At 39.4% G+C, this 22951-nt stretch overlaps 1 protein-coding gene across 5 annotated transcripts in view; it reads left to right on the forward strand.

Annotated features, from left to right (window-relative positions):
• Positions 1-20713, forward strand: part of zmynd11 (zinc finger, MYND-type containing 11) — a 140102-nt gene extending 119389 nt beyond the window's left edge. For 4 of the 5 annotated variants that reach the window (XM_052016511.1, XM_052016509.1, XM_052016512.1 and 1 more), the window contains 4 exons: positions 1129-1197; positions 4004-4276; positions 7460-7645; positions 18967-20713. In XM_052016511.1, coding sequence (XP_051872471.1) covers positions 1129-1197; positions 4004-4276; positions 7460-7645; positions 18967-19089 — 651 coding nt within the window. In that variant the 3' untranslated portion in view covers positions 19090-20713. The remainder of the gene's footprint in view (positions 1-1128; positions 1198-4003; positions 4277-7459; positions 7646-18966) is intronic. The other variant, XM_052016510.1, reaches the window with a different exon arrangement.
• Positions 20714-22951: the final 2238 nt, after the last annotated feature.

Genomic DNA, 22951 nt, shown 5'->3' on the forward strand with positions numbered 1-22951 from the left:
AATTGCTTCTAGTTAATAAAAATATTTTTCTGCATTATTTTATTCTAAGATGATACCAAACATCCTGCTGATCATTATATTCTTAAGTAAGAGAAAGTCCAACCCTAGAATTTTCTTCACTTCAGTATTGCCATTCAGTTGTGGTCAGAGCACAGCCAGCAAGGACTTCCCTCCAGCTCCCATTTCATCTCATGACCTCCAAGAACTTGTTTTCTGTGCCCAGTGATTACCTCTTTTGCACGCACACCTTCCTTCCTGTAGTCTGGTAATGTCATCTGAAGTATTAGTTTTTGCACACCTTGACAATAACCCTTTTACTTCATAATGTCAGACTGATTCCAGCTTCTGTCGTCTCCAGTCTCCATGTCAGACTGGTTGCTGGCCATCTCATCTTGGACGAGAAACAACTTTCCCCAGTTAAATTTTGCATAGTTTGAAGGTATTATTCTCCTCTTCATTACAAACGCTTTCTGTGCTGCTAATTCTACCCTCTTTGTCAATTGCTGCTTTGGGATGAACAAGTATTTTCACAATTCTGATTTTCACATTCTGCCAATTTTCACCTGCTCTCATGTTCCCATGTCCATATCTGACACTTCCTTTTGACATCTCTATCTCCATCTCCATCTTGGGGGAATAAGTTGGTGGTCAGTATCCATTATAAGCCCTCAGACACCTCAACTACACCACCTCCTGCCCTATCTTTAAGGAGCATTCAATTTTCATAAGTCTCTGTTCTATTAACTCTAAGATCTCCCAGATTTGAGAGGTCTTCCAGTTCCCTTAACTGTGGCTTCCCCTCTTACCAGAGTTGACAGGGCTCTCAACTGTCTTCTCAACTTTGTTGCAAATCTTTTTAAATACACATCACTAATGGCAAAAGATGCATTTATTTGGATGATCATAAACATATTTTCACATAATGATATCCTTCTGCTACAAGAAGTTGACTAATGATAAGGCTCTGTTTATTTTGAATGTTGTTTCACTGTGATTAAGGATAGGTTAAAGGTATTACAGAATGTTTTTATTACCATGACTGCTTTTTCAGATCTAGTGAAATGGAGCTGATTGCAGCTGATCTTGGTTCAACATCTATGTGTCAAATAATATTTGTTGTACTTGTAGCAGAAGAGCACACAAGAACCCAAGAGCAAGAAGTCCAGACGGAGTCAGCACTCAGACGCCAAAGATGAAGTAAGCTTAACCAAAACTATGATGGTCTGGGAAGCTGCAATTATATTTTATTCTCCTAGCTAGGATTTTCTTGGAACTGTGTGTTAGTAAGTGCAGTTGTTTCACAGACGTAATACAAAAACTTAAAACTAATTGAGAAAATCAGTTGCCTGGAATTGCAAGGAAATTGCAACCTGGACAATTCAGCTAAACTGGTCTGCATTGGTGGTTATCTTTAAGGCAAGCGATGGTTTTAAGCTTTGTACTTACCCATTTCCCACAGAGGTTGGACAAACTTGGATTGTTTTCCCTGGAGTGTCAGAGGCTGAGGGGTGACATGATAAAAGTATATAAAATTAAAAGGCATAGGGTAGATAGTCAAAGTCTTTTTCCCATGGTAGAAATGTCAAATACTACAGGGCACAGCTTTAAGAGGGTGATAGTTTAAAGGAGATATACATGGTAAGTTTCTTCAGAGTAGTAAGTGCCCCGAAAATGCTTCCAGGGGAGGTGATAGAAGCAGATATGATATCAACATTTAAGTGGCAGACAGATACGTGAACAAGCAGGGAATTGGGGGATATAGAGCCTGTGCAGGCATATGTGCAGTTGAAACCAACATGGCCAGCACAGACATTGTGGCACGAATGGCCTTTACTGTACTCTATTTCACCCACCACCACCCTCATGCTCACATGCACATGCGTGCACACCTCCAACCTGTGTAGTTGTTTGTTTCCCACAACTTTCATCTTTTTAACTAACCTTAATATCAATGTGATCTCTGCTTTGGCCAGTAGCTGTAGTTGGCATTTCACAACCTTCTGAATAGTCATTTCCCTTGCTTCCTATCCTAAATCTCTTGCATTTAATCAGTTACCTTTGTAGCCTTGTTTAGATTCTTGAATCACTGGAAATGGATCTGTTTCTATCTTCAGACTCACCCCTAACCTGCTATCAAATTGTTTTTAATTTCCTCTGTTCTAAAACTACTGCTGCAGTTTTGAAGTCTTGCTTCTTATGGCACATCAGGCTGCACCCTAGTGAATTGCACTGTATCTATTTTATTGCCTCAGTATTGTTCCAGAGAGCCTGAAACTGTATAGTACTCCAGTTGTGCGCTTATAAATGAAGATCTTGTGTAGTTTCCCATTATATCCTCTGACTTTTATATTTTGTATCGCTTCCTATTAAAGCTCTGCTATTCCATTTTCATCCTTTTTATAGTGCAACTCTGGGCTTATGTTAACCTCAGTCTACGGAACTCCCCATAGGGGGCATAGATTTAGGGTGAGAGGGGAATGATTTTAAAAAGGACCCAAAGGGCAATTTTTTCAGAAGCTGCCAGAGGAAGTGGTTGAGTCAGGTACAATAGTATCATTTAAGATGGGTATATGGATGGGCAGAGCTTAGAAAGATATGGGACAAATGCAGGAAATTGGGACTAGCTCGATGGGGCACCATGGTCAGCATGGACTCGTTGGGCCGAAGTACCTGTATCCATGCTGTGTTGCTCTGATTCTGACTCTATATCTCATAATTGTTATGCTGGTACACTACTTAGCCGTAGCCCACAAAGTGCTGGGCAGTTATAGCAATCTTGGCCCAAGGGAGCTAGATGAATGGGCAAGAACATTGCAGTTGGAATATTGAGAAAAGATGTGAGGTTGTCCATTTTTGTAGAAAACGTAGGAAAGTGGAGTTTTTAAATGATGAGGGATTAAATGGTGTTGGTGTTCAGTGGAACCTTGCTTGAACAAGAATCAAAGGTACAACAAGCATTTAAGGAGACGAGGTATGTTGATCTTTATTGCAAGGGGATTTGAATACAGGAGTAAAGACACCAACTGCAATTATGTAGGTGAGACTGTGCCTGCAATATCATACCTGGTTCCTCCTTACCCAAGAGAGGATTTACTTGCAACATAGTGAGCACAGCAAAAGTTCATCAAATTTATTCCTGGGATGTGGTTCTCTCCAATTAGAGATTAAGCAGACTGGTCCATACTCCATGTTTAGAGGAATGAACAAAGAAACATGCACATTAGTAGGAGTTGGAGGCCACTTGCCCCTCAAACCTGTTTCACTATTTGATAAGATCCTGGCAAGGAAGTACCTAATAAATGGGAGTATATTGAGTGGAGGGATGGGGAAACTTCAAATATCTGTCCTTGGATCACAAGAACATATGAAAGAGAACCAGGAGTGGGCCATTCAACCCTCATGGCTGGTCCCTCATTTAGTGAGGGTGATGGAAATCTGGAACACAATGCCTGAAGAGGCAGTGAAGGCTGGAACTCTCTCAACAAGTATTTAGATGAGGATTTGAAATGCCCTCTCATAGATGGGTACCTGATGGCCATCGCAGACACAATGGGCTGAAGGGCCTCTTCCTGTTGAACTCTGTTTTACCTCAATGGCACTTTCCTACACTAACCCCATATTGCCTGATTTGCTTAATGTCTAAAAATCTAATAACTTAAGTTTCTTCATCCAGAAGGTGATGAAGTTTTAGAATTCTCTATCCAAGTGAGTATGGAGGTTCAATTGCTGAATATTTTCAATATGGGTGGATAGATATTTGGATATTAATGAGGTTAGCACAAGAAAGTGGCACTGAAGTTGGGATTGAATTTGTATCTGCAGAACCTCCGTCTGGATCTCTGGATTTTATGTCAAGTAACTTAACCACCAAGCTAGAACATCCCTAACAAAATCTGTTTTTTTTTCTCCCTGTGCCCTATGTACTAAAGATTTTACTGACAATAGAAATGGGTACAGGAAAGCACAATTCTAATGTTATTAATATGATTTCTTCCTGTTTTAGGAACCAGAACCTGAAATTGAGGCTGTTAGTTCCAGCCAAGAAATACCTACAGTGCCACCCCAACCAGAGAAAGTTTCAATTGCAACGCAAACAAAGAAGACAAGTGCCTCCTCACCAAGAATGTTACATCGGAGCACCCAGACTAATAATGACATCCCCTGTCAAAACATGTGCCATGAAAAGTACACCAAAATATTTAATGATTTTAAAGACCGTATGAAAGCAGAGCACAAAAGGGAGACTGAACGAGTTGTGAGAGAAGCATTAGAAAAGGTACAGGCTATTTTTGTCTCAAACCTTCTATTTCATTTGAAGACTGAAGTAACTTTTAGAAATATTCCTAATATTTTGTGTGACATCAACTAAAACCCTCAGACTTTTGAAATACACAGCATTAAATGTACTATTAGTTGAATTAATCATGTAAGTGATAGGAGGTTCAAGTGTCATAAGGGGAGGTGGGTGGGTAGAGCAAGTAGATAAATGTCCTTTTTACATAAATGGACACCACATCCTATCCATTTTCTGAGGCATCAAAAGCTTGAATATATTTGGCTTTATTTGGAGAGCAGAGAAGATTTTACCATATCTTTTCCCTACCTTTGTACATTTTAAACTTTATAGAATGCAACTACCTCTCTAGTTAGGAACATAATAAGCTGCTTTGGTCCATATGTATTTGTTCCATTCCAAGGTACCAAGTTCCAGTTCTTAAAAAGTGTTTTTGTTTTACAGAATAGCACATCACATTGGAGTTTTGTAGTTGGGTATTTCTTGCGTGTACCATTTACAGAGTTATGGTCAAGAAATCATTGATTTCTCTGTTCATGTAATGATCTGAATTTGAAGCAGTAGAAAAGCTTGTAGTTAAAAACGGTCAATGCTGGAAATACGCAGCAGTACTGTCAGTCAGAGAGTGAAAAATGGTCCCATAATCAGTTGAGTCCACAAAAGTAACTCATTTCAGACAGCTTCAAAGACAATCTGTCAATTCTCAGCCAACGTGAACCATGGTGTTCACAGCTTATTGGCTGCCCTGAATTTTTCCATAAATGGCATTTGCAAAGCATGGCATCTGCAAAGACTCCCAGCTTCCATAACAAGAAGAACCAGGACTGGTTTGATGAGTATGATCAGGAAATAAAGCAACCAATTAACACAAACCTAAGCTGCTCCTGGATTGGAAGCTCCACTGTTCCTCAAGGGAAAAGAAACCATTCTACAGGTGCCTGAAGGCAGAGCTCCAGCAGAAGACCCATGACCTAGAATAGATGGTGGATGAAAAGAGCACAGGAGACTGACAGCTGTGACATGCACAGATTGTTTAGTGCTGTAAAAGCTATCAACAGCCAAAACTCCTAAGGCCCCACTCAGAACCCAGAACTGAGGGCAAATTTATTAGGGACAGAAACAGATAAAGCTTGCTGGAAGGAACACTTTGAAGATTCCCTCAACTCCAACTCTGTCCTTGTGTGAGCACCCTTTGTCTCTGTTCAGCCTTGCCACCACTCCTGACCAATAAAATATCAAAATGGCAGTATTCCAGCTTAAAAAAACAAGGCCTTGGGAACAGATGGAATTGCCTGCCGAAGTTCCAAGTTTGTCTGAAGAGCTTCACTCACAAATCCACAATCTTGCCATGCACATCTGGGAAGATGAGTATATTAGAGGCCTCGGATGCTATAATTGTGGTGATTTTTTTTCTTTAAAAAAAAGAGACTAGTCTGACTGTATAGTAACTATAGAGTGGTCTCCCTGCTGTTATTGCAGGAAAATTCATTGACTGGGTCGTTCTCAACACCCACCTCCCAGTGGTTGGTAAGTTGCTGCCCAAATCAGTGTGGATTCTAGAGACGCAATAGACATGATCTTCAGCATGCAACAACTTCAAGAGAAAAGCGGAGAGCCTTGCTAGCCACTATTTCGACCTGACTGAAGTGTTAGGGCCTGTGGAACATCGTTTGGCTGCCCACAGAAATTTGTCTGCATTTGCCAACCACCACACAAAGTAATGGGTCTATGACAAAACCAATGTTAATGAAGACCAGCTGTGTAATGGCCCCAACAATTTTTTCAATCTTTCTCATCACGTTGTTCTACCTTGTCTCCAACAGACTTGCCAAGGGGAGTGGAGCTAAGCTTCAAAATTACCTATAGCATCTACACTCCAGATCCAAAGTCATCCAGACCTCAGCAATCACACTGTTCACCTCCGCTCAAAGGCCAAGCTGCAATCACCAGGCCATAGAAGTGATTGTCTTGCAGCTGTTAAATTTGGAGCCCAAATGTCTACAACCTGAGGTGCTGCACTGTCCTCTGACAATAATGGTTCTTAGTGAGATCCTGGAAAAACGTTGGTCACTTCTCTTAATCTTGGGAGCCTCTTTTGGCCAAAGACAGCCTTTGAAAGTGATGACAAACTTAATCATCAATGTACCATAACAGCCTTTTGGTCAGATGAAGAAAAGGGTGTTTGAGGATCAGACGTGGCACAAAACTCAAGGTCTGCGGGTAACAGTGATCCTTGCCCTTTTGAATGCTGCTGAGACCTAGACTACCTACAGCAGGTATTTCAAGGCACTGGCAACATATCACCAGCACTGTCTTGGCAAAATTCTCCAAATTCATGTGATGGTTAAGCGAGCCATTGTCAATGACCTCTCCCAGGCCACCATCCCCAGCACTGAGGCACTGTCAGTTCCATTGAGCAGTTGTTCCAAGCTCCGTCACAAGAAGTAGTTAACAGGCAGATAGGAAAAGATTCAAGTATGTGTACAAAGTCTCCTTAAAGACATGTAACATCCCTACTGATTGCTGGAAATATCTGGCCTATAATTGATGAGAGAAGTATTTGGGGTGATATTGAAAACCTGGAGTCCGAGCACAGGAGCCCTGTGTAAATGGTGGATGGAGCATACCACTACTCAAACCGCCCACCCACCCTCAACATTGCCTCATCTATGGGAGCCTGTTGTTCCCACATTGTCCATGTCAGGCACTTCAGAACATGGAAAAGTGGAGTGGAAGCAAATATTTCAAACATGATTGGCTTACTGCTATTAATATTTAAATGCCAATGTGCACCAAAGAGTTTAGAAAGTAGAGAGTTTATTTTCTAAATTCTTTCTTGTGTTCATATTCTTCTACTTTTAAACATTATTTTGTCCATAATCTATCTGAACAATTCTCTTTTTAAAATTGCTAGTTTTCCAATGCAGCTTCTAGTCTGCACTTCTGGGGAAAGGCTTTTGTGTCTTTTAAATGTGGTGCTAGGTTTGTTGAAAGCCAATTCCAAAAGATGGCTTTCCAGTCAAATTGGAGATTAAACGTTAACGTTTGAAATTATGCTGTGAATTAGTCAGTGTCTGTTTGGTGAGGTGCTCCATAGTTGAACAGCTTTTTAAAAGATTAACACAATTGAACATGCATGACTTTTGTTTCTTAAAATGTCTGCAGCTGCGCAGCGAAATGGAGGAGGAGAAGCGTCAGGCAGTGAACAAAGCTGTTGTCAACATGCAGGCCGAAATGGACAGAAAATGTAAGCAAGTGAAGGAAAAGTGCAAAGAGGAATTCATGGAAGAGATCAAAAAATTGGCCACACAGCATAAGCAGTTCATCTCCCAGACCAAAAAGAAGCAGTGGGTAAGTAAAAGGAACCAAACCTGATGTATATGCAACATCATTCACAATATAAAATTTCAGAAATGTGACAGCAAAGAAGAATTTAGCAAGTTCTTACTAGGGGCATTCTAATAATGGTCAACTAATCCATTTTTGAGATACTCAGTGGGGAGTAAGTACTGACCTTGATGTTACCTACCTGCACTGCCACCTTCAGGATCTATGGACTTGCACACCAAGGTCCCTCTGTTCCTCCATATTCCCTTGGACCTTGCCCTTCATGGTGTATGTCCTAGCTTCATTAGTACTCCCAAAATGCACCACCTCATGTTTATCTGGGTTAAACTGCATTTCTCAGCCTATTATACCAAACCATCAATGTCACCCTGTAGCCTAACACTACCCTCCACACTGTCGTCAACTCCACCAATCTTCATGTCATCTGTGAACTTGCTGATCATGGTTCTGGCATGCACTGATGAGTGCCTGTGTTTCCAAAGTGTAGTGGTTAGCGTAACACTTCACAGTGCCAGTGACCCGGGTTCAATTCCGGCCATTGTCTGTAAGGAGTTTGTATGTTCTCCCCGTGTCTGCGTGGGTTTCCTCCGGGTGCTGCGGTTTCCTCCCAAAATGCAGACGTACGGGTTAGGAAGTTGTGGGCATGCTATGTTGGTGCTGGAAGCGTGGCTACACTTGTGGGCTGCCCCCAGAACACTTCGCAAGAAGATGTATTTCACCGTGTATTTCGATGTACGTGTGACTAATAAAGATATCTAATCCTGTCCCTCAGAATTTTTCCAATAATTTCCCAACTATTGACGTTAAGCTCACAGATCTATAATTGCCAGGCTTTTCCCTGCTGCCCTTGAAAAGGATACATCCTTTTGCCATCCTCCAGTTATCTGTTGCCTCACTTGTGGCTAGTGAAGATTTAAAAATCTTAGCAGGAGCCCCAACAATATCTACCCTAGTCTCCCATAATGGCTGAGATAAATCTCATCTGGCCCTGAGTATTTATCCACCTTTAAGCCTGCTTAAGGCATTTAGTACCTGTGGATGTGGCAGCACTTCTCAAGCCAGGGACCAGAACAGTTTGTGTATGAGACAGCCATCACCTGCAATTTGCCTACCAGCTCACGTAGACCATTGAGACTTGGTCTTATAATACCATCCCATCATTGTCATTTGGGGAGGCATTGACAAGCTTTTTTTGAAAGCTCAATCTTCACCGTAGACCACTTCTCAGGGCAGCAAAGGATAACTGCCTGCCATGCAGTTTATTTATACGTTTCACTACTTACCATTAAGGGAAAGATGCACATTCTTGTAAATTGAATGTTTTGTCAATTGTTAGTAGTTACCCCAAAATTTAATATGTTCTTCCTCATTCTATAACGTGGGATCCAAACTGGAGAGATTGGGGAAGAGGTGTTTGGCTCTCAAATAGAGAAAGCTAGTAGTAGGTATGTGAGGGAGGATAGGCAGGTGACAGAGAAGGGACGTGCTCAGACCAGTTTGAGATGTGTCTATTTTAACGCAAGGAGTATTGTGAACAAGGTGGATGAGCTTAGGGCTTGGATAAATACTTGGAGATACGATGTGGTGGCCATTACAGAGACTTGGATGGCTCAGGGACTGGAATGGTTACTTCAAGTGCTGGGTTTTAGATGTTTCAGAAAGGATAGGGAGGGAGGCAAAAGAGGTGGGGGAGTGGCTCTGTTGATCAGAGATTAGTGTCATGGCTGCAGAAAAGGTGGATGTCATGGAGGGACTGTCTACAGAGTCTCTGTGGATGGAGGTTAGGAACAGGAAGGGGTCAATAACTTTATTGGGTGTTTATTTTAGGCTGCCCAATAGTAACAGGGATATCGAGGAACAGATAGGGAAGCAGATCCTAGAAAGATGTGATAACAAGAGTTGTTGTGATGGGAGCTTTTAATTTCCCAAACATTGATTGACATCTCCATACAGTGAGGGGTGTAGATGGGGTGGAGTTTGTTGAGTGTGTTCAGGAAGGATTCTTGACACAGCCTACAAGATGAGAGGCTGTGCTTGATTTGGTATTGGGAAATGAACCTGGTCAGGTGTCAGATCTCTCAGTGGAAGAGCATTTTGGAGATAGAATTATGATCACTATCTCCTTTACGATAGCATTGGAGAGAGATAGGAGCAGACAGACTAGAAAGGTGTTTACTTGGAGTAAAGGGAATTATGAGGCTCTCAGGCAGGAAATTGGAAGCTTAAATTGGGAACAGATGTTCTCAGGGAAAAGTACAGAAGAAATGTGGCAAATATTCAGGGGATATTTGGGGGGAGTTCTGCATGGGCATGTTCCAATGAGACGGGAGTCACGAGAGGATACAGGAACCGTGGTGTACAAAGGCTATAATAAATCTAGTCAAAAGGAAAAGAAAAGCTTACAAAAGGTACAGAGAGCTAGGTAATGTTAGAGATCTGGAAGAGTATAAGGCTAACAGGAAGGAGCTTAAGAAGGAAATTAGGAGAGCCAGAAGGGGACATGAGGAGGCCTTGGCGGGCAGGATTAAGGAAAACCCCAAGGCATTCAACAAGTATGTGAAGAGCAAGAGGATAAGATGTGAAAGAATAGGGCCTATCAAGCACAGCAGTGGGAAAGTGTGTATGGATCCGGAAGAAATAGCGGAGGTACTTGATGAATACTTTACATCACTATTCACTACGGAAAAGGATCTGGGGGATTGTAGTGGGGACTTGCAGCAGGCTGAAAAGCTTGAGCATGTAGATATTAGGAAAGAGGTGGTGCTAGAACTTCTGGAAAGCATCAAGTTGGATAAGTCGCCTGGACCAGATGAGATGTACCCCAGGCTGCTGTGGGAGACGAGGGAGGAGATTGCGTAGCCTCTGGTGATGATCTTTGCATCATCGATGGAGATGGGAGAGGTCCCAGAAGATTGGAGGGTTGCGGATGTTGTTCTTTTATTCAAGAAGGGGAGTAGAGATAGCCCAGGAAATTATAGACCAGTGAGTCTTACCTCAGTGGTTGGTAAACTGATGGAGAAGATCCTGAGAGGCAGGATTTATGAACATTTGGAGAAGTAAAATATGATTAGGAATAGTCAGCATTGGCTTTGTCAAGGGCAGGTCCTGTCTTACCAGCCTGATTGAGTTTTTTGAGGATGTGACTAAACACATCGATGAAGGGAGAGCAGTAGATGTAGTGTATATGGATTTCAGTAAGGCGTTTGATAAGGTACCCCATGCAAGGCTTATTGAGAAAGTGAGGAGGCATGGGATCCAAGGGGACATTGCAGTGTGGATCCAGAACTGGCTGGCCCACAGAAGGCAAAGAGTGGTTGTTGAAGGGTCGTATTCTGCATGGAGGTCGGTGACCAGTGGTGTACCTCAGGGATCTGTTCTGGGACCCTTGCTCTTTGTGATTTTTATAAACAACCTGGATGAAGAAGTGGAGGGATGGGTTAGTAAGTTTGTGGATGACACAAAGGTTGGATGTGTAGTGAATAGTATAGAGGGCTGTCAGAGGTTACAGCGGGACATAGATAGGATGCAAAGTTGGGCTGAGAAGTGGCAGATGCAGTTCAACCCAGATAAGTGTGAAGTGGTTCATTTTGGTAGGTCAATATGATGGCAGAATATAGTATTAATGGTAGGACTCTTGGTAGTGTGGAGGATCAGAGGGATCTTGGGGTCCGAGCTCATAGGACGCTCAAAGTGGCTGTGCAGGTTGACTCTGTGGTTACGAAGGCAAATGGTGGATTGTCCTTCATCAATCGAAATTGAATTGATGATTGAATTTAGGAGCCGTGAGGTATTGTTGCAGCTATATAGGTCCCTGGTCAGACCCCACTTGGAGTACTGTGCTCAGTTCTGGTCGCCTCACTACAGGCAGGATGTGGAGGCCATAGAGAGGGTGCAGAGGAGATTTACAAGGATGCTGCCTGGATTGCGGGGCATGCCTTATGGAAGCAGGTTGAGGGAACTTGGCCTTTTCTCCTTGGAGCGATGGAGGATAAGGAGGGGGGGGACCTGATAAAGGTTTATAAGATGATGAGAGGCATTGATTGTGTGGATAGTCAGAGGCTTTTCCCCAGGGCTGAAATGGTTGCCACAAGAGGACACAGGTTTAAGATGCTGGGGAGTAGGTATAGAGGAGATGTCAGGGGTAAGTTTTTTTACTCAGAGTGGTGAGTGCATGGAATGGGCTGCCGGCAATGGTGGTGGAGGTGGAAACGATCGGGTCTTTTAAGGAACTTTTGGATAAGTACATGGAGCTGAGAAAAATAGAGGGCTATAGGTAAGCCTGGTAATTTGAGGTAGGGACCTGCTCAGCACAGCTTTGTGGGCTGAAGGGCCTGAATTGTGCTGTAGGTTTTCTATGTTCTATAATTAAAAATGCTAAAATTAAATTGTGCTGTAGGTTTTCTATGTTCTATAATTAAAAATGCTAAAATTAAATTAACAACTGTCCTGAAATAAAATGCCTTTTGAGCAAGCTTTGGTTTCACAATGCATTAAATGAGTTGTCTTAACTGTACTTTAGCAAGCCAGAGTTTGTTTAGAAACACTCCTTGCCTACCTCCCGGTAGCTTTGTATAAGTCCCAAAATTATCCCTGTCTGATAGTGTAATTATGGCTGTATATTTGTAGAACTATGACACATTTGCAACCACAAATATTTGGCATAGAACAAGTAGCAAAATTAAACGTGTAAGTCCACCAGAAAAACATCCATATATTTTGTTAATGTAAGATGCATGTTAAAGCATGCACAAAAATATGGTGCAAAGTCAAGGAAGTTGTGCTTTTACATTACTAATTCATTGCTCAAGCCTCAGTTGAAGTACAGTATATCGTGGCCAGTTCCGAGTGCATCACAGTTCTTTGATTACATGGAGAAAAAAGAAAAGTGGGGGTTGTTTTTCTTAGCAGATCAATGGCTTAGGATAAATTTAATAGAGCTTTTCAATATTATAAAGGATTTAACTAAAAGGAGAAACTGCAATGGCGACTTAATCCTTCTCTATTGCAGGATTTAGACTTTGTTCATTTTATTAAAGAACGGATTTCCTTTTTCTTTCCAACTAATTTTACAGAAGAAATTTCCAGTGGGATATTATGGGATACCTTTAAAATTTATATCCATGGTCAAATTATTTCGTACTCTGCTGGACTGAAAAAAAAATCAAACTAATAATGAATTACGTATATTGGCTGATAAGATTAAAGAAATCAATTTTTAAAAAAAATACTCTGCTCCTAATTTGGAGCTCTATAAAAAGAGAACTGAACTTCAATTACAACATAATTTATTATTAACATCTCCAATTGAAAATCAATTACTTAAAACCAGGAGTCAGTTTTATATACATGGTGATAAATCTGGTAAATTGTTGGCCAACCAACTGAAAGCTGCTTCAATTAAACGTCAGATTATTAAAGTTTGTAAACGAGATGGTAATTACATGGTGGACCATAATCAAATTAATAAATTTTTTCAAGAATTTTATACTTCATCAGTCAGAATTTCCTGAGGATTCTACATCAATGCACGAATGTTTAAGGAATTTGAAGACTCCGAAACTATCACTTAATGAATGTTCAATATTAGATGCACCCATTTCAGAGGAAGACAAAGCAATTTCTTCAATGAATTCGGGTAAAGTACCTGGTCCAGATGGGTATACAGTTGAATTCTTTAAATCCTTTTCTGATCTTCTCTCTCCCTGGTTAGGTAAAATTTTTAAAGATGCCGTATCAGTAGGTAATTTACCACAATCCTTTTATGAAGCAATTATCTCTTTAATTCTTAAAAAGGATAAAGATCCCACTGAATGTGCATCTTATAGACCTATTTCTTTATTGAATGTGGATTCCAAAATTTTTTCCAAAATATTGGCTTCTAGACTGGAAAAGGTACCTCCACAAACTATTTCTGATGACCAGACAGGATTTATTAAGAATTGTTATTTGCATTTTAATATTAGGAGGTTAATGAATATTGTATATACCCCTTCATCTTCAATTCCAGAATGTGTTATCTCGCTAGATGCCGAGAAGGCGTTTGATAGAGTCGAATGGGAATATTTATTCAACATACTTGAGAAATTTAATTTTAGCCCAAATTTTATATCCGCGATTAAATTGATTTACCATACACCTATGACTTCAATACTTAGTAATAATCAGAGATCCCTCTTTTTCAGGCTTTTTTGAGGCACTAGACAGGGCTGCCTTTTAAGTCCTTTATTATTTGATATTGCCTTGGAACCCTTGGCAATTGCTTTTTGGGACTCTTCTAACATATTTGGTATCACTCGTGGAAAGGGGACCCATAAGATATCACTATATGCAGATGACCTGTTACTCTATATCTCGAACCTGGAGAAATCTATCCCTGCAGCATTATCATTGCTTGCTCAGTTTAGTGTTTTCTTTGGTTATAGATTAAATCTTAATAAGAGTGAACTTTTCTCATTAAATATGCAAGTCCCAATTTATAGGCAATTACCAATTAGATTAGTGACTGATTATTTTACGTATCTGGATGTTAAAATTATCATTGGATGTTAAAAGGACTTATTCAAAGTTAACTTTTTACCTTTAATTGATCATGTTAAACAATTGTTTACTAAATTGTCCCCATTCTTTATCATTGATTGGCCAAATTAATGCAGTTAAGATGAATATTTTACCAAAATTTTTGTATTTATTTCAGGTGGTTCCAACTTTTATCTCAATCCTTTTTTGATACTATTGATTCTAAAATTCTTTCATATGTATGGCAGAATAAAAACCCAAGGTTAAGTAAGAAGTTTTTACAAAAATTAAAGAATGACGGTATGGCTTTGCCTAATTTTAGATTTTACTATTGGGCAATTTAATATTAGAGATTTAATTTTCTGGGCACAAGATTTAGATGTAATTCAATGTCCTCGATGGGTGTATCTTGAGTACGAATCCGTACAAGGATTTTCATTAGTTTATATTTTAGGAGCCTAACTCCCTTTTGCTCTTACTAAATTGAGTAAACAAATGACGAACCCAATAGTTAAACATACAATACGAAAATGGTTTCAATTTTGTAAATTTTTTGGATTGAATAAATTCATTTTATCAAGTCCTATTCAATATTATTTTTTCTTTCAACCATCCAGAGTTGATTTAGCTTTTTCTTTATGGAAAATGGAATAACATGCTTTCGTGATTTATTCATCAATAACTGTTTTTTCCTTTTGAACAGCTGTCTAATAAATACAATTTGCCTAGATCACATTTTTTCGATATTTACAGATTAGCAATTTTTAAAGTTATTTTCCCTTTTCTGATACAATATAAAATTGAAATAATGGAAAAAATTTTAGATTTTAATCCTTATCAGAAGGGCTTGATAGCAATAATTTATGATCTGATTATGAAAATACATCTAGACACACTTGATAAAATTAAGAATGAATGGGAAACAGAACTCCAGATACTTTTACCTACAGAGACATGGAAGAAAATTCTCCAATTAGTTTGTACATCTTCAATGTGTGCCAGACACTCTTTGATACAGTTTAAGGTGGTTCACAGGACCCATATGTCTAAGGACAAATTAGCCTGTTTTTATCACCATATAAATCCTATATGTGACGGATGTAATTCAGAGGTGGCTTCCCTGACACATGTTTTGGTCTTGTCCTCTTTCCAATATATTTCAACTGTATTGAATATTGATTTACAACCCCATCCTATTACTGCAATTTTTGGGTTACCAATGATGGATTCTGGCCATTTATCTGCTTCTGCTTGTCCTATGATTGCTTTTGTTACACTAATGGCCAAGAGATCCATTCTATTTAAATGGAAGGACCCTATACCTCCTGCCACATTTCAATGGTTTTCTCAAACTATAACATGTTTAAACTTAGAAAAAAATAGTGGTACTGTTGATCCTTCACTTAAATTTGAGTAAGTTTTTGGAGTCCATTTATTCCATATGATATAAGCTGACCTTTTTCGAATCTCTTTCAGTAACCATTGAATATAGAGAAGTGGAACTAATGACATAATGTGTTTTTTAACCGAAGAAATATCAGTCCAGTTATTTTTTGAAGTTTTTGGCTTGTTTTTGTGTATTATTTTTTTTTATTTGGGGGTTCTCTTTTCATATAATTAAATTTCGATTTTTTTGTATCACACTCACTTAGCAAGAGAGCGGGAGGTCTGGATTATATATTTTACTCCGTGTGTGTGTGTGTACATATATATTCTATTTATTTATATAAACTTATTATCCCAATCTCTTCGCACCGTATGTATAATCATGTTATGTATATTCATTTGAAATTCAATAAAAATTGGGGGGAAAAAAGTAAAGAGAAACTGCTTCCATCAAAAGTCAGTCAACAGCAGGTATCAGACAAGGCTATAGGCAAAAAGACTTGAAGACAAGTCTTTACACAGCAAGATTTGATTGAGATGCATTACCTAAAAGGATGGCTGGTATAGATTAAATAATAACTTTGAAAATTGAATAAGTGCTTGAAGGAAAGACACTTACAGGATTGAGAGAGGGCACAGGAGTGAGTGGATAGTTTCATGGGACTGGCTCAGGGCATGTGTTAAACATTTATTTTTGTACTTTTATTCTATGATTCATTGAAGCACAGGTAAACTTGTTTTACAGTGTTGCATGTTCAAAGGCATTCTTTTGAGTAAGAACTATGATGGTCGTGCATTTCTTGGAGAACAAAATCCCTTTTGGATAATCAATGCAAGGAATACATTGATGTGGCGTGAGCCTGGCTCTGTGATAGTTCCCCAGCCTCTTAAATGGGCTGAGTTTTAGGTTGAGGCCCACTTTGGCAATCTAACCATGTAATCTAGGTTGAATGTTTGTTGATTTTTGAGTTCAACATTTGATACACTGGGAGAAGGAATGAGAGGGAAATATAGATTAAGTGGCAGTGTTCTTTAGGATGTGCAGCAACAGAGGGATCTGAGTGTATCTGTGTATAAATCCTCAGTAATTGCAGAGCATATTGAGCTAGTGGTCAGGAAAGTATAGGAAATTTTAGGTTTTATATTGGAGGCAGAGTGCAAAAATGGGGAAATCCTGTTGAATCATTATTTGACACAGGTTAGATCAGAACTGCAGATCTAATCAACCCACTATTTAGGAAGGATGTGAAAATTCTAGAGAGGATGTGAATAAGATTTTCTAAAGTAGTTTCAGGACTATTGATTTCAGTTATAACCGTACACTAGAGAGGCTGATGTTCTGTGGGGCTAGTAGGGGGTGCAGGGGGTTAAGGATCTTGAGAGGAAATCTGCTAGTGTGCAAGATCGTGACTGGTTTAGATGGGGTAAGTAGAGGGAAGCTGTTCCCATTAGCAGGTTGTTCAGTGAACACAAGACAGATTTAAAATGAAGCACAAAGGTACAAGTGCAAGATTGTGAGGAATTTGTATTATTCAGAAAGTGGTTATGCTCCAAAGTGCACTATCTTTCGGCATAATGTCTGTGCTGACTGCAATCCCAATCCAAGCTAATTCCATCTGCCTGCACATGGTCTATATTCTACCCCACTCTCTGCTTGTTCATAGGCCTTTCTAAATGCCTCTTGAATTTTGTTATTTTACATGTTTCCACCACTTCCCCTGGCAGCCTGTATTGGGCACCAACCACTTTTCTTAAAAGTAAAATGCTTCACAAATCTCCTTTAAACTCCACCTCCCCACCCCCCCCCCCCCCCCAACCACGCTCACCATAATACTGGTTTTTCCATCCTTGGGGGCAGAAATCTGACTATCTACCCTATCTATGCCTCTCAGAATTTTATATACTTCTATCAGGTCACCCCTCAGCCTCTGCAAAAACAACCCATGTTTTTCCAGTCTCTCCTTGTTTACTCTCCAATCCAGGCAACATCCTGGTAAACCTCTTCTGCACCCTCTCCAAAGCTGCCACTCTACTGTAATGCAGCAACCAGAACTGCGCACAGTACTCAAAGTCTCGGTACTCCAAAGTTTTGTACAGTTGCAATGTGACTTCCTGACTCAAATTTGCATGACTAAGGCTTATTAAATTGTCGGTGTTGGCTTTGGATGGGCACTTCTTGGGTAATTTTGCAAGGCTGTGGGGGAAGAAGAGGGAATAGGACTAACAGGATTGTTCTTCAAAATGCTCATGTGAATTTCATTGAATGGCTTCCTTCTGTGTCTCAACTTGTATGACACCTGCTCAGGAGTATGAGATCCTATGGGACTAATTGAAGAACCGGGATTTTTAAAAAAATCTCGGTCAACATTGTCAAAGCAGGTTAACATAACTTGCATGACTAAGGCTTATTCAAATTGTTGGTGTTGGCTTTGGAGAGGGTGCAGAAGAGGTTTACCAGGATGTTGCCTAGATTGGAGAGTATACAAGGAGAGACTGGGAAAATGTAGGTTGTTTTCACAGAGCAGAGGTTGAGGGGTATATAAAAGTGTAAAATTCTGAGAGGCATAGATAGGGTAGATGGAAGGATGGAGAAACCTGTCTGTTACAGAACTGCCATTCTGACTGTCATATTTTTACACGTGGCTAAGTGTTTTTAGTAATACTACTAAAGATGATAATTAAAAAGCTAGGTTGAGAAGTTCAGTTTCACCAGTTTTCAAAATCAGTTACTACTGAAGAAATCTGCTTGAAGAATAATTGTACTGAAATTTGAATATTTATTAATAACACTGCGTTAGCCATGAGTTGGAGCTGGAGTCATTCAACTAAATAAATACTATCGACGAGACTATGGTCAAAGCATGCAGAGTTGGGAGAGCAGATGTCTGTTGAACAGTATGTAAGTCGATTCGCGCGCGCGCGTGTGTGTGTGTGTTGAAAGAGTATGGGAAAACTACCACAACTTTTTTAAGAACTGGGGTGACTAATGATGGAAAAATGCAGTAGGTGAAGGAATGTTACTTTTAAGAAAAGGCATAATATCAATTTCATTCACATGCGGCACTGGTGATAGGGCTTGACTAGCAAAACAGTTTCTCAATTATCTGTTGCCATGCTAGAGTACTTTCCTTAAGTAGACTAATAATTTGTGCATCAGGGCCCTCTAGGGGTAATATTGTGGCTTGCATCTTGACAGTTTTCAACAGGTGTATTGAAGCATTTTATATTTGATCACAGAAGAAATCCGGATTTACAGTATGATCAGATCTCATTGTTCAGTTTGGTTTAATTTTTAAATGTCCATTCTGATCACTGCATTGCATATCAGAGCGGGAAATGCTGTTCTTTAAAACTGTCTCTGAAATGGTGTTGGAAAATTCACCAGGCATTGTAATTAATATTGTCCTTTCCTTCTCTCTCAGTGCTACAACTGTGAGGAAGAAGCCATGTACCACTGCTGCTGGAACACCTCTTACTGCTCAATCAAATGTCAGCAGGAGCACTGGCATGCCGAGCACAAACGAACCTGTCGTCGGAAAAGATGAAAGTTTTCTCCTTCTCAAGAGCCATACTAAGAAACAGTTTCCTTTTCACAGACAGTGCTGGTTTTATTTCAGAACCATGTTTCTGTGAATCTTGCTTTCCATTTGCACCAGCATTTTAATCTACAAGCTTAGTTTCCCCCACCCCACCCACTATAATCAGAGAGCCGAACCAAGATGGCCTGTTTTAATTGTAACCAGATACCTTTTTGTGTGTGTTTTTAAATTCTTTTACATCAGTGGTCATGTGATCAGTACTTCGGGACAGGGTTGACTTAGCAGGTAATAAACCTGCTTTAAAAAAAATAACTGTTAATATTTCCCAACTCTGCTTTTTTATATTTTTCTTACGTATGCTACTTTTATTAATAAAAAAAAATGAATGTTGATCATGTATTAAAGCAGGGAAATGGGATTTCTAATGAGCTGGACCTTAGAGATGGAATGAACATTTAGTTCTGGTTTTGTAATTTGCACATTTCTTTTATTTCCTAACCCAAATGAGTCCACACGCATGTAAAATTGCCAAATACTACCTTTATGTACCAGTAGATATGAACAGAAAAATTACAGTAAATTTTGCTTTCTGCACCAGTGTTCACTGAATATCTGTGCGATCGTCTGTCTTGCAGTTGAATTGTATAAAATAAAATGAAGCACTTAGTTTTCTCAGCAGCTATTAGATTTTTGGATTGTATTTAGCTATTGCTGCCTGTTTGCTTACAGTCCTTGTCACCTTAGACAGAATTACGTAACTGCATGTCAATCCATTTATAAAAGACATTGTGATTGTGGTGGGTCTGTACCTTGCTGAGTGTCTGGTACAAAACATATACCAGTAAATGTTTTGTGGTATTGCAGAAAATGGAAAATAATTTAAATATAGAATCATTCCAAAGGCTGTTTAAACCTTTTACTAGTAGCTGCATGAAAGTAAGACACGTGTAACTTTGACTGTTCTGTTTTCATGTCTTGGTGACACCATTGCACCTTCAAATTATGCAGTATAAACACTCTGTTAAACATGACTGTGGCCTGATTTTGTTTTAAATTATCACTAAATTGACCTGCTCTGGATTGTTTTAGATGCGTTAAAATCAATTCATAGCTAAATATAGTTGCCATTTGTAACTCCATCATGTAAGGTTTAGCCACTCTGCACATTTATTCATTTTAGTGTGGCATCACATGGCAGTTCAATTAGGACATGGCAAATTCTGGGCTTTTTTGTAAGTTTTTCTTACTGGCAATATATTAAATCATCTGTGTTTACATTGGGCAATAAATGTATTTCAGAGATGTACTTTGAATGTTTAACTTTTGGTGTTTATTTATATATAAATATATAAAATAAAAATAATTGGCAAGGACTGATGCAATGTCGTCTTCCCATCAGGAGAGGTGGGTCTACTTCAGTTAATAATTATTTAGATGCAAATCCATACAAGCAGCAACATCATTCCATAAACCTGGCAATGCAGAGTGCGGACTTTTAATTCGCTTCATGATTTTTGTTGTAAAGCAGATTTTTGTTGCTATGGCCATTTCAAAGCAGTTTATTAACAAGGTTTTATTTGGCCAACCCAATGTGAAAAATCTTCACTTGATTTTTAATTCAGTTATTTCCCCCTGCTGCCCCCCCCCCCCCACTCCATTTATATTACACGGTGTACTATTTGTAATACTTCCAGATAAGCTGCACTTTCCTCTGGGCCACTATTGGTAAATTCCTTGTTTTTAACATATTTCACTGAAGCATAGAAATTTACAAAACTGGAAGGCATTCAGCCTGTTGTGCCCCTTTAATAGTTTTCAAACTATGACAGCAAAAAAAAAACTACAAGAGGAACTCAGCAGCTCAAACAGCATCTGTCGAGACACAGGGATAGTGGACGTTTCAGGTCAAGGCCCTGCATCCGGATCTGAAATGTCAACTATCCCTCTGTTTCCACAGATGCTGAGTTCTTCTAGCAGGTTTGATTTCTTTTTGCTCCAGGTTCCAGCATCTGCAGTCTCCTGTCTTCAAACTACTGCACAGCTGAAGCACTCTCGATAAAGATTTAGGCAGAGGGAATAAAAATTAATCAGAACTAAAAGGTTGTTGATTTGAAACATTAACTCTTTCTGTCTCCACAGATCCTAAGTATTTTCACCATTTTAATTTTGCTTTATTTTTAACCTCACGCTTCAAATACTTGTTAATACTCTTAAAGTCAGAATCTGCAAAACAAAACTAATACATTCTTGCAGTAAAGGTTTCCAATGACAAGGTTTTAATGTTCACATGCATCAGAGGTAGCTGTCAATAAGAAATACTACCCAAATGTATTGACTTGGAAATTTGCAAAAAGGATGTTTTAACGTGGACCTTTTGAAGTTGTGCTGTTTTTAAATCTTTGCAACACTTCTCTTGCAAATGTGTAATTCTATAATTGTACATAAATGTTAATGCTAAGAAATGCCAAGATCTGTTGCTGGTAATTTGTTCTTCAGTGAACCACTCTGAATTCATCATTCCAAAGTACGATGTAAAGTAGGATTTTTGTCTTTGCATTCCTCTTCAACCATAGGTGCTTCGTTTTTTTCTTATCAGGCTCTCCAGTTTTATTTTCTGTATACTTCTCTAGAGCTTCCATTTTCTGTGTTACTGCCTCATTGATTTGTTAACTCCACCATTTAGAGACTAAAAAAATTTTCTGCTAATGTTTATCACTTTTTAAAACTTCACTCATTACTTCATTTCCCTATGGGAAATCTTCGCTAAAATATTTATAAATAAGTATGCAACTCAACAACAGCCGCGGAGTTTTAGTTACCAATAATGAAACCTGAGTAACATGGCTATCGTTCAATTTACTACCAAGAATTGAAAAGACTAAGGGGGAGAACTGTAGACCTCAGGTGTTAGGAAGTTTCATACTTAAAAGCATCCAACCCCCAAATTTAGTGTGGTGCCTGGGACAAAGCAGCTAAACTGTGTTTACCTATATAAACTAGTACCTAATATTGCCTTTACTTCCTGCAGAGCTTGAATGATGTCTTTCAGTTGTCATTAACCCAAAATTTGGAAAAAAAAATCTGCTCCCTGTCTATGGGCCATTTTTTTTTAGTTGTTTGTCCCTCACCTAGGGACTTTTTGGTTTCTCTTAGCAGTTGTTCGGTAATTGAGTGGCAATAAGAGTCAACCTGGCAGAAACTGGCTCAAGTGCATTTAAGCCAGTCAAGGTCCAGACAAAATGATCCCATCCATACAAGTGCAGCAGATTTTCAGACTACGGTAGGTAGAATTCCATATTACCAGATTTGTTGAATAAAAGTCCATGACTTGTTATTCTGGCATTTGAAGCTGGCCTCTGACTTAGAACCACTACACTATTCTGTCCCACCATTTCATGCAGATTTACAGGTCCATATAAAACCTAATGACATGGAAGTTTGAAGCAGGAATAATTCATCTGGCCCTTCAAGTCTTCTCTGCCATTCTTCAAAATGGTGATGCTTGGTGGGGGCAGGGAGAGGATGGCCTTGAGGCTGGAGAATAAGTCCATCTATAAGATGAAAATAAAAATGATGCAATAGATCGGTATTCAGCTTCTCCAACAATTCTGCTTACCTGTTGTCTGTACCAACCTTGATGCCAAATTAAACTAAACCTATCTGCCTGCACATGATTCATATCCCTCCATTCCCTGCATGTTCAGGTGCCTGTCTGAAAACCACCTAAACACCTCGATCATGTCTGCTTTCACCACTTCCCCTGGCAGCATGTTCCGGGAACCTATCTCTGCATAAAAGAAAAAACTTAACCTGCATACCCACCTTTAAACATCACCCCGCACGTGTGTGCCCCCCCCCCCCCAAAGCT

The sequence above is a fragment of the Pristis pectinata genome, chromosome 5 (genome assembly GCF_009764475.1).
Source record: "Pristis pectinata isolate sPriPec2 chromosome 5, sPriPec2.1.pri, whole genome shotgun sequence".
Taxonomy (NCBI): Eukaryota; Metazoa; Chordata; class Chondrichthyes; order Rhinopristiformes; family Pristidae; genus Pristis; species Pristis pectinata.